The sequence below is a fragment of the Cimex lectularius genome, unplaced genomic scaffold, assembly GCF_000648675.2.
Source record: "Cimex lectularius strain Harlan isolate CLEC.00 unplaced genomic scaffold, Clec_2.1 scaffold143, whole genome shotgun sequence".
NCBI classification, from domain to species: domain Eukaryota; kingdom Metazoa; phylum Arthropoda; class Insecta; order Hemiptera; family Cimicidae; genus Cimex; species Cimex lectularius.
Window position 1 is genome coordinate 1,195,511 of NW_019392714.1, and position 19,628 is coordinate 1,215,138.

A 19,628-nucleotide genomic window follows, 5' to 3' on the forward strand; every position below is an offset into this window, starting at 1 on the left:
TCGGGTCATCTTCAGGGCATAAAGTGTGGTGCTATTCTCTCTATTATTGTGGTGTCACAACCAATATGACACCACAAGAATAATACCACACTTTATGCCCTGAGAAGATGGCCCGAATAAAGGTCGAAACGTCGACCAAAAAAGAAAAAAAGGGTGTTTTTCTAAACTACCTCATTCTCGACCGTTCCTCATGACTTCAACAAATTATGAAACTACAGGTCACAAAGAAACGCATATTTAATAATACATTTGTTAAACTGAGTTTGTGCTCTGCCTTATGAATTTTGATATTTTTTTTGTTCATAAATTCCACAAGTAGATATAAGCTTCAAGTGTACAGAGAACTTATTTTTCAGTGATTTCTGACTTATCCTCAGCTCAAAAATGTTTGTTATAGTGGTTTTACCCGTGTTGAGTTTAGGTTATGCTAGTAGTCTTTGCTGTTACATTCCCAAGATTTTAGAGATGTATTTAGTTTGGTATTCTAATTTATTTTTTAACTAATGAGGTTACTAATTGAGAAAGTTTAACCTCATCTGGCATATTCAGGCTAAAAAAAACATTTAAAAAAAACAGGCAACAGATAGTCTTTAACTATCATCGGAGATACCAAAATGGTGGCCAGAAGATATGATACTAAGTATACTAGGATTTATGATTCTATTACTCATTAAAAATAAATATATAAACGAATAGCTTTATTGACATACTTACAATATGCTTGTTACATATTGCCCTTGGGAGGAAATTAAGTTGCACTCTAATACATGAAATTTTCATTCCTATTAATTAAAAATTTAATTAAATCTTTGTCTTCTTTAATTATTAAAAAAATTGAAATTAAAAATCCTTCATAAGATTGACTCAAATGAATTTTACATTTAAATGTTTATTGTCGGGGCGTTGATGGCTGCAATGGTTTATGTGTTGACACAGCGCACATCACTGCAAGGTAAAGGTCGTGGGTTCGAATCCAGCGGCCCTGTATTCGAACCCCAAATACTTCCAAATTTTTTTTTCTGAAAAACATCGACACTCCAAGGGTTGTTATGATCTCTGCTGTTGAGAACTCTCGTAAAAAAAAAAAAAAAAACAGGCAAGTAAAAAATTAATTAAGCAGTAAATCTAAATCAATTAATTATACTTTGATCTAAAGTCTTTGTTGAGATGAAAAAGTTGAAAGAGTTAGTGTCACGAGTGGAATTCCAACTTCATGACCTTCGGCTGTGACTCTTCTTAAACATATAAGGATTAATAAATACATTAAGTTATAAAGGACGTAGGAGTAGAGGGAAACAAATGAAAGGTGCTGCCATACCGCTGATAGGTCCTGAGCCCTTTTGTGGTCTAGGGGTTCATGCTATCAGTGAATATCTTAAAGAAAAATACAAAACGAAAATGAGGAAACTGTGGAATTCACCCTTTGGACACAACGCATCTGCTAATAACGGTGGTGCTACATTTGTCTGCAGGAGGAAGTGTTTTGGTTTGTAAACGTAACTATAAATGAACCATTGAAAACGGGCCTGTTAATACAATTTTTTGAGGTACTAGGACTGATGAGTGTGCTATAGATACACAAAGGAGGATACAATAGCTCCCAAAGGGCTTAATATATTATTCATCTAGGCAAAGACTATTATGTTAGTCAAATTGTCACACAGCTCTTTTGAATTACAAAAGGATTTTAACAGAAAGAAAACATAAAATAATATAAATGAAGTACACATATAATTAGAAGATTTAGATTAAAAAGTAAATTTCAAAAAAAGATAAAGAAATAAACTGCTGGGTCCCAGGACATGTAGGAAACGAGACAGCGGACGCCCTTACAAGGAAAGGGGCTGCTATACAGCCCATAGGTCCTGAACCATCTGAATATTACATCTACATCTTGGCAAAGACATTATATCAGCCAAGTTGTCCCATGGCTGTTTTGCATTACATAAGAATCATAACAGAAAGAAAACACATCTACAAAATAATATAAGTGTTGTTATACATATAATTACAAGATTATAAATTTCAAAAAATAAAAAATGATTATAAATTTCAAAAAAAGAAAAGAAAAGGCATTAAACTACTCATATCGGACATGCCTCATCTTCATCTTGCATTCTGCATATCCTCAGACTGTCATCATAGAGAACAGTATTAAGACGAGTAGAAAAATCTGAAACTACTCAACGTTTATTGAAAATAAAAGTTTTTTATTCATGCTGTGACCTCAGGGAGCCAAACAGGAAAAAACAGGCATCAGGATTGTATATGATAAAGGTTTTTTTAACATCATCTTTACGGTACTTGTCGGTTTTCAGTCTTTTCAACCAAAACCAGTTTGAGATTGTTTCAGACAATAGGGCTTTTTTATGCAACAGCTTAATATGCAGTTTTGTACTTATTAGCTGTTTTGATAGATCAAAAATAGTAAGGCCGATCCTGTTTTCATCATTTCCCCTTGATTAAAGGCAAAGTTCACATGAATGTAAGATGGTTCTGTGTCTTTGCTACATCCTACTTACACCTCTGGTATTGTGCCATCTGGGTACAGAACTTTTTATAACATCAGCAAATCCATACATATTAAGCTGTAAGTTTAATGTTTTCAAATGGAAGGAGTCGTATTGTCTTCAAAACTCAAAAGCAGATGGAGAATTATTAAAAATCACATAAGTCTCACTGTTAATTTATTAACTTTTGATAAATCTACAAATTGTTTCATGGTAAAATTGTTTGCCACTTAAGATCTAATCACAAGTTTTACAAAACATACTCAACATCAATAAAGAGTTATACAAATAATGGGTCTTTCAAATGGTTTATGCCATTCATCCTTAACAAAATGAAAATGCAAACAAAAAGTGCAGCTTCATACACTTTTATTTGTAATTATTTATTTATTTTTTAAATCAACTTTTGAATGAGAATTTTGACTTAAACAAAAATTGCTCAAAATGCAAAAGTTTTTCACAAATGATAAGAGTGCACAGACAGTAAACTTAAAGACCTTTAGAAATAAACCCTTAGGGCTATTAAAAAACACAGGAAAGCCATTCATTAACATTTTTATGATTAATGATGCATTACCAAAACTTATATATACTATCTTATAAAAACATATTATCATAGAGTATCATAAATATAAATCCTAACTTTATTATCATCTATATTTCTGCTAGCAGAATTAACAAATCTTAATCTGTATTAAAATAAATTTTTAAATTGCATTTTAAAAATATTTCACTTTTTTAATGCTTTAAATAAATTTGCCTCATATAAATATCAATAGGAGGATTAAAAACAAAAAAAATTTATATCACAGTTAAACTTTTTTAAGGTGTTAAAACTACTTATTGAGAAAGTTAACAAAAAATTAAAAAAATACAATATAAAAGAAGTACAGTTTTACAAATTACTGTTTATATTTGAGCAGATGAAATGAAATCTATTTTTTTTTAACTTTCGAAAAGTGTAATAATTGTAAAAATGATCAAATTAATCATACTAGAGTATTAATTCCAATTATTTGAAAAATTGATCATCAGCAGTAATCACTAAATCTGAATCTGATCACTTTCAATCATTGGCCTTAGTGCCAACAGTAGCATGATGCACTGGTGGCACTCTCAAAAGGCCTGAAATTAGTGTTAATAATCTTTCTCTTTCACATTTGGAAGACGAGCTATGTCTTAGAAAGGGCTGAACAGCCCCACATGCATTATCGGAATGCGATGATGAATCAATCATATATAGAAGCCTCTAGAGTTGTAGAAAATTCTTCATTCTGGACTGTTCATTGTTGTCCTAAAACAGAGATTTTGAAGTTTAAGATCTTTAAGTCAACCTCAGTATTCAGTAAAGTGATGTAGTAACTGTAATGAGGTTTGCAATAAATGAAAAAATTATGATTTTAAAAATGCTTAAAACATTTATTGAATTTTTATGGTTTTACCTTTTAACCTTTAAAGCAGAAACAGTCCCAACAAAAACCTAACCATAAAAAAAGTGTAAAGTTCCAGACCATCTCCAAAAAAATTAGCCTATCACTGTAATGATATCTATACTGTGGCCAAGTCCGTTCGTTTATTAGTCCATTATCATTATCAATTATATCCTATTAATGCTTGAACCTAAATGTTTTTCTTTTTATAACTCCCAACGCTGTAATATGAGAAAGGCGGTGAGCAGGCAAATTTAGAATTTTAATGCATCCTCTAACATGAAGGCCCAAGGTGAAAACGAGAGAAGTCGAGGTCTCAAACATTAACATATAATTGTCATGGGGGGTAGCCAAAACAACTTTTTAATTAAAAAAACCCCACTGAATTCTTTCCTCCTACTCAAACCGTTGAAACCCCCAAATTGAGTGCCATAGCAGACAATTGATCGTGAAACAGATTTAAAGAGATTATATTTGGAGGAAGAAGGAACATTTCTGTCAGTAATAATGTCATCCCAGAATTGATTAACACTAAATTTCGCTATTGCTATTCTCTCGTCAAGTCCTTGACAAAAGTGGGGTGAGGGTTATACTCAAATATTGTACTGTTTAACTACATCTATGAGGCTGCCCTTATATTTATACCGATCATTAGCAGTGAGACATTCATTGTCATGTTCTATTGAACACAGTAACGCTGTAGGAAATTGATGTTTTTCTGATAAGAGACTGTAATTTTGAAATACTTTGTTTCACACTTACTCGTACTCCATGTTAATATTTGCAAACTCATTGCTCCAAGAGGTGCTCGAGTTGGGTCTATGAAGCAAAAACAAATATAGATAATATAATTTATAAAATAAACAAATTTACTAGACGAACCTTGGTGTACACGATATATAAGGAGGAGAGTGTTCAGTACCAGCTGTGAAACTGTGCTGTTGCATTTCCTTGTTCTTCTTTATCTCAATGAGGTCTGCAACATTGAACTTAACCCAATCTGAAAACAAAAGGTGTCAGAGAAGTTTGTACAATTGGGAATTGAATAGATTGAAAGACCTGGCTGTAAGGGGCCGAGCTTGCAGGCGATGCTGTAGAGCGTATCGGGGCTCCATGACTGTGGGATCCTGGCGAATACTTTCCCAGCGTCTGCTGGGAGGTGAAGCCCGAGCTTGTGGAGCAAGAGCAGAAAAGCCTGGCTCTGCATTATCGAACATTGTTCACAGCTCCATGCCACGACTGGAATTGGCTCCTGCAACACTATACAACCCCCTCCCTCTGTCCTTCAGTAAAAGTGGCAACACATTCATTCACTGGTATATTTTTCTTTTTTTTCAATAAAAACAAAACAATTATTATAATTGAATACCTTTGCATACATTTAAAACAGATTCAATACCAGCATAAATAACATCATACAAATTTTTAGTTTCAGGAAAAAAATTGATTGCTTATTGTCAATATTTTATTTATTTTGTCAATGATGAGATTTTGTTGGAGCGGTTAATTATAGGGACAGATCTACTCACATGTACAGTAATATGGTACTGGTTCAACAATATGCCTGGACTTGTTCATCATGCTTAGTTTTGCATGGCAAGCCTCAAGAAGGACTTTCTGCACCCAGATGACAAAACTAAATTTGTTTTCCCTTTTTAAATGATCTAAAACAATAATTTAAAAATCCCATATTTTAACAAATGTAATGTTTTAGCTATGTATAGAGATAAATGATTATTATATTATCAGGTCGTCCAGAAAGTCTTTTTTTTTCGGTAAAATTTTTTTAGAAAATAAGATTTTATTTATTGAGTCACCCTATTGGCTTCAATTATTCTCACCCAATGAGAATCAAGTTCAAAAATCCTTTTTGAAAAAAAAAATCTAAAATTTTTGTAAGGCTTAAAATGACTCAACTCCGATTCGAGAATAAAGGTTTTCAACTTTTCTACTAAAGCTATTATCGAGAGCTCTGAAAAGGAGATAATTTGTCAGCATCAGGTCTGGAGAGGAGAATATGGCAAAATTCTTCATCTAATGTCTATTGATGTTCTGGTGTGAGTGAGTGAGCGTTTACCTGTAGCAGAGGGCCTTTTCAATGTCCTGAATGACTTTTTGAATAACATAGGTCCAAATTGTCCAGTAGGTCTCTTCTGTGACGGTTTAACTTGGAGGCAAAAGTTCATAGTGCACTTCTTCAGCAGTCATGAACATAGCGTGTAAAACTTCTCGGATTAAGGTCAGAGTTTAGTAAATTTCCACGATCCACCAGAGCCAATTGATACGACTGGCTGCGATTATTGTACGGGAACCATTTTTCATCACAAGTGAGTCTACTCAAACTGGACCTTTTTTTTGGGGAGGGGGAGCTAGGAATAGATAAACCAACAAATTTATTGGTGTCAGTTAAATTGTGGAGTACATATTAATATATTTTTTATTACAACTTGATATGGGTAATTCCAGATGGTTGATTCCAAGATGTTGGAGTAGTTGCTCAACTATCTTTGGGTAGTTTTGCCTTTCTCAGTGAGCCCCATCCAGCCTCTTATAAACCGAGTTACTCAACCTAACCATATTGCTTTTAATGGTTTGAACACTAAACTAATGTGGGATTATAATTTAATACCAACTTTAATAACAAACTCTCATCTGACCTTCCAGTTAATTGTCGTATTCCTCAAGGTGCAGTTTTAGGGCCCTTATTGTTTTGTATTTATTAACAACCTCCCTTCTTGTTTAAATTACTCCCAATTTCACTTATATGCTAATGATACGCAAATCTAGACACAATGTCACTTCCATTTAATCCCTGATACCATTCAACTCATTAACAAAGAACTTTCTAGCTGGATTAATTGTGCTTCAAACAGTTGTCTCAAACTTAACCCATTCAAATCTCAGTCGATAATTATTTAAAACACACTTCTACCAACTGAGGATTTTCCTCTTTAGTACCATTCTCTAACCAAGTAAAAACACCTTGGTGTGATTTGTAATACCAGATTATCTTGGGATATTTATTTGGCTTTGTTGCTAGAAGGGTAAATGGGACTTAAAGTTACTTTGGAAATATCATAAATTTATCTCTCCGTCACTAAAACTTAGGCTACTCAAAACTCTTATTTTACCGTTTTTTATTTATTGCAGTACTCTTTTTCACTTAACTTATACTAAAAAAATAAGAATATTTTTTAATAATTGCACAAGATTTGTGTTACGTTTATGAATTACGAGCATATTTAAACAGATGACAAATTCATTTTAAACTGATAAGTCTCATAACTTTTTGGAGGATCTGATAATTGAATATTAATTTATTAGAAAAATGGAATCACAACAAACTTATATAATTTCAAAATATTTAGTTCAAATATAAACAATACAACTATTTGCTTATACATGCTTAATGCTTAATTTGCTTATTTTAATAGATCAATTTGCATGACTGATCCAAAAGATTCCAAAATAACACAATACGAATTGTCAAAAACAGGGCAATAATGTTGAAATGATTTTTTTTTTTTTTAATTTAAAAGCCTTACCTTTTAATAACTCGATTTCATCCTTACTTGCTGCTCCAGATTGAAACAGGTTCGATGGTAGATCTGTAATCTGTGGACCAAAGTAGAAGTCATTTTTTTTTCTTTCCTAGTCGCTACTCTAGATAATTCTAATACGAACCGTTATCGGTTCCTTTTCCATGAGCTCGTTATATTGAATGCCGGTGATGACATCTTGTTTCAGAAGTTGCTCTATGACCTGAAACAATAATAATAACAGTGCACTTGAGGAAATGTGTGATACTATTTAAGAGTCAGATTTGAGTTGAGTGTGATGTTTAGCTGTTTCAAAAATTTTTTTATGGACCTTAACTATTAAATATATGTGTGAAATGGTCTGAAGCACTAAAAAATGCATTTTAGTTTAGTCGTGTTTGTTAATTTATGATCTTTGTTTAAATTAAAAAAAAACAAGCCACATGATGCTTAATGAGAACTTGTCACTTGGATCATTGTTTTTGAAAAGATAATACCTAGACAGTTGAATCCCATTCGCGCCAATTGACCCATAGAACAAACATAGAACAAAAGCATTTTAGTTTCGACACCACAGTAGCAGTTTACTAGGATATAAGATATACTAAAAAAATAATATATATTTGAAGTTTGGGGAAAGATACTGACCCAGTTTGGTAAGATGGTAATTTAGAAAACTATTCAAAATAAATTCCTAAAGTTAGTAAACTCGTATTTTTGTGTTTCTCCTTTGATCTTACTCCCTTTTTAAGGCTGCTAAGTCTTTTGAGGCGTGATTCTTAGCCCCATATTTTTTTCTTTAAGTTTCTTCAAGGGAAATGCACTTAAGGTCAATATCAATAGGGAACTTAAAAGGGTAACGTTTGTAGATAAATACATAATCTAAAAGTGTATTTATATAATACTGGCTGCATTCTATTCACAAAATTGATTTTTCGTAAAATAGAGGTTGACAAGAATTTTTGAATGGCCTAAAACTATAATTTATTCTTGACACTAGGCCAAACTTTAATATGCACGTGAAAGAATGTCTGCTGTAAAATGTAAGCACTGATAGTGAGTTATATCAAAAACGACTTACTTAATTATCGGGTTGTCCGGAAAATAATGCAGGATTTTAAGTTTTCATAAAAAAAAATCTATATAAAATATTCTGTTTACGTTTACAGGATTACTCATTTGTATGAATGTCAACACTTATTAATCCTCTTCCAAATGATATTGTTTGTTTACCTCTGTAGCATTCCGCTACTTGGAAATAATTCAGTCATCCTTATAATGTCAAAGCGAGAATTTCGTACGATTTTCTTTTACGAGTTTAAACTCGGCCGAAGCGGAGCCCAAACGGCTAGAAACATTAACCAAGTCTGGGGCGAGGGTTGTGTTAATGAGTGCACTGTGCAAAGGTGGTTTAAAAAATTTCGGGAGGGAGATTTCAGCCTTGAAGATGAAGAAGGTCGTGGAAGGCCTTCCTCTCTTAATGATGATGTTCTGCGATCAGTGGTGGAAGAAAACCCCAAAACAACTGTTCGAGAACTTGCAGAGCAACTCAAAGTCAGTAAAACGACCGTCGCTGACCACCTCAAGGCGATTGGAAAAGTGAAAAAACTCGAAAATTGGGTTCCACACTCATTAAACGATCGCCAAAAAAATCAGCGCTTTGATGTTTGTGCATCACTTCTTTGTCGAAACAAAAATGACCCATTTCTGGCCAGAATTGTTACATGTGACGAAAAGTGGATTCTCTACGATAACACTAGACGTTCTGGACAGTGGCTCGACAAAGGAGAAGCTCCAATACATTTTCCAAAGCCCCCAACTCATCAAAAAAAGGTAATGGTTACGGTATGGTGGGCTTCATTTGGTTTAATACACTACAGCTTCTTAAATCCTGGCGAAACCATCAATGCTGAATCATACTGTAACCAAATTAATACCATGCATCAGAAATTGGCAGTAATGAAGCCCTCTTTGGTCAATCGGAAAGGGCCCATTTTGTTGCATGACAACGCTCGACCACATGTGTCACGTGTAACGTCACAAAAATTATTGGAGCTTGGCTATGAAACTTTGCCTCACCCACCCTACTCTCCGGACCTCTCGCCTACTGACTACCATTTTTTTAGACACCTGGACCACTACTTACAACACATAATATTCAAAAATCAAACGGAACTGGAAAATGCATTTATTGACTTTATCAATTCTAAAAATTCTGAATTCTACTCAGACGGAATTAATAAGTTACCAACACGTATTTTGATTAAAGAACATTGCTTTAAAGTAACTAGTTTCTTTTTTTTTGTTTAATACCAAAATCCTGCATTATTTTCCGGACAACCCAATATATAAAATTTTTATGCTTATATTCATAATAACCATCTTACTGGAAGTACCAGTTACACCAGACTGATTCCACGATAACAAACACAGAGAGGATTAAATGTCTTACACGATTACAAACACAGAGAGGACTAAATAAACAGTGCTAAAATGACTGGCAAGGCTCCTTTGACAAACATCTACTTACCCATTTAAATTCCCATTTCCAGGCCTGTAGGGAACTACTTCACTGCAGCCTTCTGGAAACATAGGCCCATTAAGCACATGTCTCAGGATTATCGCCATGTCTGATCTGGCTTTTTCTTGAAATGGTTACATTTTTTGTAGCCCATGAGTTTAATTCTTGATCAAAAAAAGTTTATTTGGAAAAACATTGAATTTCAGTACCTATTTAAAAAGCTCAGTTATGCTGATAACTTATGGATATTGGAAAGCTTTCCAAACAAAGTAAGCTCTTTAAAAACTGTGTGTGTGTGTGTGTGTGTGTGTGTGTGTGTGTGTGTGTGTGTGTGCGTGCGTGCGTGCGTGCGTGTGTGTGTGTGTGTGTGTGTGTGTGTGTGTGTGTGTATTATTACTTTGTCAATAAAGTATTTGTTTATTGTCTTTTTGTCGAATTGGCCACGTTTAGCGACTGGTAGAGCAGTCTGATTTCAGCCTAGCCATTGATTCTTGGTCTTGGGGTTTCCTAATACATCTCCTTTTCATCGCAAGTATTCTTTCACTGATCCGAAGGTCATTTGGGTTTTTTTAAAAGATATTGACAAATTTCTACTTGGCATCGTGCCTTCTCAATGGTCAACTCATGAGGAACCACTTTTAATGAGCGATTCACTTTTCCGATTTTGGATTGGAAAACTCCAAGTTCTTTGCCAATTTCTGTGTATTTTTCGTTGGGTATCCTAATCTAACCTAATCAGAGTCGCGTCAGCTTCCTCAGCTCCGAATGATGATTTTCATCCAGAACCCACTTTCCTCTCGAGGTGATGTCCCCACCTTTAAATTTCTGGAAACATCTGCACACTGTCTGTCAGAGAGAATATCCTCTTCTTCAAATTGCCGCACCAAATGGGTTGTTATGGGTGGATAACTTACGTTTCCAATAATGGCGTAATATTACCAAAATTTCAAATTTTACGAAACTTTAAGACAAAACTGAAGGCAAGACACGATCATATTTTTACACATGTATTTAGTCTACCGATTAAAATAGTATCAAATCTAATTGGATTTGAAAAACAAATAAAGCATATAGGGGATTACAATTTCCAAGAAAATGAAATTGGTCATTTTTTATATCTCTCCCTATTAAAACTAGATTCATGTTGAACTGATCGACACTGATCACTATGCTGTGAATCTGTCTTAAGATGGACCCTAGTTCTTCAGGTTACGAATCTGTAGTATGGCCTTATTGATGAAAAATGATTGGAAATGGACTAAATTATGATCACTTTCCTGGGTATTTTGCGACTTTACTCATTCCAATTTGTCCTTTTTGTCATCTTCAATTAGCAATGTAAACCAGTGAGAATGATGGAGTCTGTACAGTGATTAGTTTCGATTCGATCAACATGTGTTCTTACACTTGCAGACCAACAAACACTACCAACTACAAAATACTAAATTGTTTCTTGTTGAAGATATCAGCAGCAATTTTATTACAAATACTACCAAACGAGTAAAAAATTTCCTTATAGTTACACTTGTAGGTAATTATAATCCATATATGTTTAGCAGGCATGATTTACGGAATTGATTATTTCAATTAATTATACTTTTTATCTAAGGTCTTGGATGAGATGACCACCTCTAACCACTTGAGTTATTAGTTATTTACAATTATTGCTAGGCATAGAAAACGCTCACCCAAGAATTTTTTGAATTTTTCAATTTTCATTCTTATTTTGTCATACTACTCCATTTTCTTTGCACAGGTGAAAGTGATCAACTATGAAAAAATAGTTGGCATGAATTTATAGGTCATCAAACCAACATCACATCTCAATTCAATTTTGAGTGTCACTCGCTCGACACAGACTCATTGTTTAATTAATTAATAAAATAATTTTCATTGTTAATCATTCTAATAGACATTATTGATCAAAATTACCCCAATTCTTGTTTTATTAGTGACACCACTCGCACTGTACAATTTGATAACATCGCCGACTGGATCTCTTCCATTAGCGCTTTGCACGTAATACCAATACAGACAGTCGCAGTCCTCCTGGGACCACCTTAAAATAGATGAGACTCTTTCAGTGAAATAAGTGTTGGAATGTAAAGTAAAATAAATAAAAAAATCATATTTCTTACTCTTGCACTTTGAGGGCAGGCACAGTGGTATTGCTGGTGTCTTTTTTCTCTGGTACAATTGAAATTGTTCTTGGCATGTTTATGAATTTGTGAATTACGTATTCAATTAAATCTGACCAGTCCTGGACAAATTACAAGTCACATAAAGAATACAGAATTTTCTCATTTAATTTTTTTTTTTTAAATTAAACAATAGCATTTGCTTACATCGCACAATTCAAAATCTGTTTCCCAAATTTGACTGAATGTTTTTAAAATGTTTGGCTGGAATAGAACAGTCACACATTCGAGATCACCTGCGACGTGATGCATCATCGTAAAAACGCAATCGTTGACAAACTGTCCGTTCTGTTGGAAACATTCCAGAAGGTGGCCGTACTGTTTCATCATGTCAACAGCGACAAATCTGTATACACAAAAAAATAAAAATCCGTTTTATAAACCGAGAAAACAATATTTGAAAAATTCCAATTAAAAGACAGTATTGATGAGAATCATAATTTTCCAATCCCAGGAGCTACTTACTGCCTCATGTGCTTTTGGAGTATGGTGCTGATATTTGGAAGAGAACAACTTTCTATAAAAGACAATAGCAAGTGGTTCGTGACGATAACGTCTTGCAGATACTGAATACTATGAAGGCTTGGGTTAAACTGACGGAGTAACAAAACAAATAAACACCGAAGTTCTTCGGTCTCGCATATTTGTCCTGTAAAATTGTTTCATCCATTTCATTTGCATGTCATGACCTTTTCAAAGAAAAATAATAAGGCTCCAAAACATAAAATACAGTTTTTCAGACAAAATGGAAATGGGGGAATGCATATCAATGCAACTACAGAGAAAACAAACTAAACGAATCATTCATATTTATATCCATTTAGGGTTTTGACTGAAACGTGCAATTTCAAACAACAAACATAAACAGAACTATAAATAAAGTAAACTTTAGAAAGGGATCAAAGAGCCCTTTTAACACACTATTAATCAAAAATAAAAGTTCTTACTTTGGAGTTTTGTCAGTTTTTGCTTATCATTATCGTTTAGATGTTTGATTTTTTTGTATGAATTAATTGTTTGTATCAATTCCCTTATAGCAGTAACGACCTGAAAATTTAAATGATACTGTTTAGAAAATGAAATATTAAATAATATGTGTAATAATTTTTAAAGTTTCATTTTTTCAAAGTAAATTTAACTTTTTAACCTCCGTTGTTCATGCATTATTGACAATATCGATATACAGGGTGAATTGCTACTCGTGCTACAAACTTCTCCAGTAGATTCTTCACCCTAAAATGAACAAAAAAGTTCATATTGTCCATGGTCCGATTCTCAACCATTTCAGAGTAATTTCGCTTTTTATCGATTTTGAAAGATATCACGTCCTGGCGTCGGAAAATCGTGATATCTTTTAATCTAAACATTTCTCTGAAAATCTAATAGCACCGTTGAAATTCCCGTTAATTTTTCAATAAGAAGATGAAGGTGGCAAAACGTTTGGGTCTTTCTTCCTTGACCTTCTAGCTGTTTGTAAACTTCTTAAGCATTACATACTAAATGGGCATTAAATTAAATTAAAAAATTTCAATGGAATTATGATTTTGATTCTCTCTAAAAATTAACGGGGATATATATATATATATATATATATATATATATATATATATATATTTCAATGTATTTTGAAATTGCAAGCACAAACAATCCTTTAAAAATGAAATGAGATATGTAAATCATTCAAGCTTTGAAATAATTGTTTGAAAATTTTAGTACATTTATATAGCCCAAATTTAACCACCTATTAAAAATACAATACTTTCTGCAGATGTATTAATGTACTAACCAAGTGCGTTCGTCTCAGACATGGTGCCATATCGTACTCAGAGTGCAGTTTCGTGAGTTCGAATTGTTCGCATAGGCCGACTCCTTCGAAGGTTAGAAATGACACAATTTTGAACGAGAGGACAGAACTGTAAAACAACCAAATTATCACTAGGCAATCTCTTTACACAAAACTCAAAATTTCTTACCTTATATGTTCGAGGTCGATTTCTAGCTGCACTGCGAATTTGAGAAAGTAGGTGACAAGCCAAAAAAAATGCGATGTGTCTATGTAGAGGTTGACCTGTGAATTGTACAAAAGTTGCTCCCTTAAGTCTGACACAAGTGAGCTGTAGCCTTTGAGGAGGAAGTCGACAGTGAACTCTTTTAATAACTGTGATATGTCCTCGTCTGTTGGTGTATGGTGTAAAAGTGCCTTCATGTTCACACTGAAAATAGGTACAAAAGCTTTAAATTAGCTCAATTTTGTTCGATCTTAATTACTTACACATTGGTTCGGCTTCTTTTCATCAACTTTTTACGTCTCATTTCTTCCTTTTCTTGTGGTGTCAGTGTAGGCTTGCCATCCTTGAAACGACTTTTCTGCAACATGTTCCCTGGCTTCTGATGAACCGGTTTTACACCCCTGGAACGGACGTGTCACAGATTAAGCTGTTTTTTTAAATACCTTCAGTCACAACTTCCATACCTGTTTGGTGAATCTTCTTCATTACTGGATGTCGACACCGACTCTTGATTTTCAACCTGTGTCCCATAACCACAATCCGATACTTCAGAAGAGGTGCATTCCAACTTTGAGTCATCCGATCTTCTAATCTATAAAAGTAAACTATATTTTGTGAAATTCTCATGATATAATGTAGTTATTATTTACTGTTTTGGTTTCAGAGAACTGCTCATTCTTTTTACTATTTTGCTGTTTTGTAGATTGCTTTCTTCCACCTGTTTGCCCTTTTTTGGTTGAATTATGAACCATTTTTTGCCCTTTGAACTCCCCATCGTTTTTCCTATCGCTGATACTGTTATCAGAAGAATCAGACGTTGGATCTGATGTTACCATCGACGACGAATCCCCCGATCCTCTTTCCTTAATCGTACAAAATAGTTGATACAATAGTAAAATTACATAAACATAATTTTTGAAAGAAAACTCACAGGAGGTGATGTATTGCTCTCGTTGTCTTCCGAACTCTCGCTCATAACCGATGTTTCAAACCATGTATTGAGAAGTTTCTGTAATGTAGCGACGTGTTGATCTTTGTAGAGCAAAGAAACTAACTGGACCATGGCCAGCCTCCACTCCCCATGATTTGTACCTGTCATTAAATCGATCAAAATCTGTAAAAATACAAAATTAATTGTTTATGTATAAACTTGAAATCTTTGAAAATTAATCTTTATAAAATTGAAAACGTAATAAATATTTAAGGCACCTAATATGCCATTTTGTATGTACTTGTTTTACTATTGAAATTTATAAATGATCATTTATTGACCAGTATCTCGGTAATTATAATTGAAGTACATACAATAAATGATTTATGAAAATATTTAATTTTACAAGCCAATCTCAATAGAAAATCACCTTATCTATGTTTTGGGCGAATAAATTCCAGAGAATTTGATTTTGGTGAGATGACCCATTGCTGCTCATTCTAAGGTCGGGTATGTGGAGAATATTCCTCAACAAGACCATGCTATCTTTCAGTGATTCGTTATCGACTTGCGTCATCTTGTCGCCCTGTCAAAACAAAATTTAAAACCTATTTTAATCAGAGATCAGAGCATTATTTAAAATAAGAAGAGAAAATTAGTTAGCAAATGAATAGCGAAAATGTTTTTGTTTTGTTTACAAGTCTGCAAAGATGCCATAACTTAATTAATTAATTTGAGCTTTGGGCGTTTTCCGATCCATTTATTAAATGATTTTAACATGGCTTATTATCTCATTTACCACATGCGTTAAATTTTTAATAAAAAAAACTTATTACTGTGTATTACAAATATTGGGACTTGCATGAACTTTTACCACAAAGTGGTTTGTGAAAATTATAAAACATCATATGAAGCTGTTGAATTTAATCTGTTAACATTTAAATTATTTTCATTAGTCTTTTTAACATTAAACTTGTATTGAAATAGAGTATGAAAATGCCAATATTCAAAATCACTAATAAACTTTAAAATTCAAATTTTCTATTTTGATTCATGGGGTTGAAATCAAAGTTAAAAACTTGTTTTAAAATAATAGGAAAAATAATATCATAACAGTTACCTTACTCAATCTAACTTAGACAACTGGATAACGAATAGCCTGGTTAAACGAGTTGGAAATGATTTTTAAGCGTTTACCTATCCAGAAGTGGAATGTCGCCCGACTCCCTTATCCTTGGAGACCCAATCTGTCCTCTTCCTTGACACACAATCCTTGGAGACGAACAAGACAGTCTTGACCTTTGTCGTCATTAATACTCACATGGACACAAATTGGGTTCACTGTATGCAGGTGCGGATGAAAATACAATGGAAAAATCGAATCTTTTCGAATAAGGGATTTTTTATGTTAGCAAAAAGAAAATAAGACAAAATAATGATAGAAATATAAAAATATTGAAAATAAACTCCTTGGGAATGATTAAAAGTCATTTTTATCTTTGCATATTGTGAATTATTTTCTAATTTACCTACTGTGCTTACCTTAAAACATGAGAGAATTTTATAAATTGGCTTGTACAAAAGGGATAGTTTTTATAACTGTTTGTTTGAATATTTAAGCAATATCGGTATAAGGACAAAATTATGTTTAACAGTAAAGTTAATGAAAATACAGAAAGCTTCATGCAAGAGCATTTCAGTGACATTAAACTTGAAAACTTGTTCTGTCGCTGCTTAAATCTAAAAAGCGTGTGTGAAAAGGGTGAAAAAATGTGCTAAACTATTAACGAAAAAAATGGTTTTTCAAAATAAAAAATTCTTTTCATCTCATATATTGAAAATTCTTACCTTCTCCATTATATCCCTGATATGATCAATAATCCGCCGTGTCGATCTTGGATCTAAGAAAATTTCTTTACAAGAAAACAAAAGCCAATTCAGTTCAATAATTGTATTCCTTCCAGCTTCAGTTTTTGACATTACTTCTATTGGAAGGAGGCATTCTACTGGGGTTGTAAGGTTAGCTAAAATCCTGGAAAGACATACTTTAAGTTTGATTATTAAATAAAGGAGTTCAATATTTTCAAATATGTTCTTAAAGGAAGAAGGACAAAGAGAAAAAGTGTTTACTCAACCTCTTTAAGGTTAAACTGAAGGGCCGAAAAAAATATACTTGAACTAAAGTTAACTTACTTTAATGTTGTATTTGTTATATTCCTTTCATCTTTTACATTTATTAATAGAGGCAGTAAATCCTGAAATTAAATAGAGCCATTTAATTAAGGGCTCTTAGTTAAATTGAAACAGTCCACTTGAAAGGCACAGTGTGAACAGTTTATTGATCAATATTGTCAGTATGTATTTGGAATAACCAGAGTTAGAATATGAGATTATAGCTTATACTTTATTTTAACCTTTTTGATGATTTGCGAGAAACCAATCGCCCTTCTAAATGTTCTTAATGTCCTATCCTCGAGAGATAATTTTTGCAGCACCTCATCCAAGATATCTTGAAGACCAAAGGAGAAAAAGTTAATTATAAAAGATATTTAAAAAAATAATGAAATAGTCTTACTTTGGCATTCAGGGCTGATTAAATATTGATCGCCGACTTGTGAGCCAAGAGAAGCAAAATTGTTAGAAACCTGGGGAATGTTTGTTACAAGCCACTCCATGTTTTGTTACGAATATATGCTGAAATTAAAAAAAATCTAGTTACAATTCAAAAATGTTTTGATTATAAGGTAAATCTATAACCACTACCATCATCTTAATAAAAAAACAATAGCAACTTTTCAGAAACAATTATATATATACTTATATACCAAGTACTCAATTTTGAATGCAATTATTGATAAAAGCATCAATCTTAATAAGTAGTACAGTGAGATTTAAGAGGGAGGTTCAGTAAAATCAAATTACACTGATGGACAAAATTACACATTTAAATTTTAATGATTTAGGTTTATGCATATTTTGCATAGCAAAGTTTGGTTGTAATAAGACATTTAAAAAGAAAATAATTATTACTTAAAAGGTTTCTGGCAAAATCCTGAGGAATTCCTTGCCATTCATCAAGAGCAGCCTTTTGCTTTGTTTTAGGGTGTTAGGACCTGGGTTTTGCCATCGCACTCATCGCTTAAGTTGGTTCTTTTTGATTATATTCAAATCTCGACTTCAAGCAGGCCACACCAAGCACTCAATTCCAACCTCTTTCAGGAGGTCATCTACAATACATGTTCTATGGAACCAGGCATTATCCTTCATTAATAAAAATCTCTCATCAATGTGGAGGACAAATGTTCTTCGATCATGTCTTGTCAGAATCTCTGTGAAGTGGACCTATTCCAAACAATTCGGTGTGGACGTCCAGGAAATACCACCCCAGAACATCAACGACCCACCTAGGAATACCACCTGAGGAAACATATTTCATGGGGCGTACCTTTCTTCTGAGCGTCTCCAAATGAAATTAAGCTCATCTGAAGATTTGAGGCCAACTCATCTCATCTGTAAAGAGAACTCGTCCCCATTCTTCCAATGTCCATTTCACATGTTCCTGTGCTGAAGCTTGGCTATTTTCCGAGCTGTGGCAAGAAGAGGTCCACGAGCCGAGTGCCAGGCCCTGACATTATTTTCATTGAGCCTTCTTCTTACAGTCCTGTAGGAAATCGAAACATTTCGTACTTGCCTTATCACATTTCTTATCTCATTTCTCTTAATGCTTCAGTTTTTTAGACTCTGAAGAGGATGAATCTATCGTCTCTTTCGTCCGTAGACCTAGGTTGACCCTGTCTTGGCCTTCTAGCGTGGCCCTGTATCTCTGAAGCACCAAAAAACCCTTCCTGTTGTACAGTGATTTACTTATTTTCTCCTTCCTGGCAACATCCCCCTGACTGAATCGTTCCTCTAATAATGATACTGTCATACTCCCTCAAATGCCTGGCTGGAGCCATTGAAAAAGTTCTGAGAATAAGGATATCAAATGAAATCAACGAAGGAAAAAGATTAACTGTAGGGCATAATGCTATATTTTGTACAAATGGGATTAATCAGTACAAAAGTAAAAAAAAAGAAAAAAAAAGAAGGAAGTAAACAAAGCATTATTTACTGTTTATTTTGACTTCAAGAGCTCCTAATTACCTGTAACTAATCTGGAAAGTTAATGGATTTAATTTTAAACTATTGGGTTGTCCGGAAAATAATGCAGGATTTTGGTATTAAACAAAAAAAAAGAAACTAGTTACTTTAAAGCAATGTTCTTTAATCAAAATAATTTCCCATACTCTCAATACATTTCTCCCAACGTGTTGGTAACTTATTAATTCCGTCTGAGTAGAATTCAGAATTTTTAGAATTGATAAAGTCAATAAATGCATTTTCCAGTTCCGTTTGATTTTTGAATATTATGTGTTGTAAGTAGTGGTCCAGGTGTCTAAAAAAATGGTAGTCAGTAGGCGAGAGGTCCGGAGAGTAGGGTGGGTGAGGCA

The 19,628-nt window shown here is 33.5% G+C and overlaps 1 protein-coding gene across 2 annotated transcripts in view; it reads right to left on the minus strand.

Moving 5' to 3' along the window:
• Nucleotides 1-2,670: 2,670 nt before the first annotated feature.
• The window catches only part of LOC106672818 (protein timeless), a 29,302-nt gene continuing 12,344 nt past the window's right edge, over nt 2,671-19,628 (minus strand). The window contains exons 2-24 of one of the 2 annotated variants that reach the window (XM_024226478.1): nt 17,714-17,832; nt 17,553-17,647; nt 17,332-17,393; nt 16,987-17,170; nt 15,569-15,724; nt 15,139-15,321; nt 14,858-15,070; nt 14,672-14,799; nt 14,471-14,608; nt 14,172-14,411; nt 13,985-14,111; nt 13,146-13,245; nt 12,664-12,847; nt 12,346-12,544; nt 12,139-12,260; nt 11,933-12,059; nt 7,625-7,702; nt 7,486-7,555; nt 5,470-5,604; nt 5,000-5,212; nt 4,823-4,940; nt 4,703-4,759; nt 2,671-3,804 (exon numbers count right to left, since the gene is read on the minus strand). In XM_024226478.1, coding sequence (XP_024082246.1) covers nt 3,780-3,804; nt 4,703-4,759; nt 4,823-4,940; nt 5,000-5,212; nt 5,470-5,604; nt 7,486-7,555; nt 7,625-7,702; nt 11,933-12,059; nt 12,139-12,260; nt 12,346-12,544; nt 12,664-12,847; nt 13,146-13,245; nt 13,985-14,111; nt 14,172-14,411; nt 14,471-14,608; nt 14,672-14,799; nt 14,858-15,070; nt 15,139-15,321; nt 15,569-15,724; nt 16,987-17,170; nt 17,332-17,393; nt 17,553-17,647; nt 17,714-17,813 — 3,054 coding nt within the window. In that variant the 5' untranslated portion in view covers nt 17,814-17,832 and the 3' untranslated portion in view covers nt 2,671-3,779. The remainder of the gene's footprint in view (nt 3,805-4,702; nt 4,760-4,822; nt 4,941-4,999; nt 5,213-5,469; nt 5,605-7,485; nt 7,556-7,624; nt 7,703-11,932; nt 12,060-12,138; nt 12,261-12,345; nt 12,545-12,663; nt 12,848-13,145; nt 13,246-13,984; nt 14,112-14,171; nt 14,412-14,470; nt 14,609-14,671; nt 14,800-14,857; nt 15,071-15,138; nt 15,322-15,568; nt 15,725-16,986; nt 17,171-17,331; nt 17,394-17,552; nt 17,648-17,713; nt 17,833-19,628) is intronic. The other variant, XM_014404541.2, reaches the window with a different exon arrangement.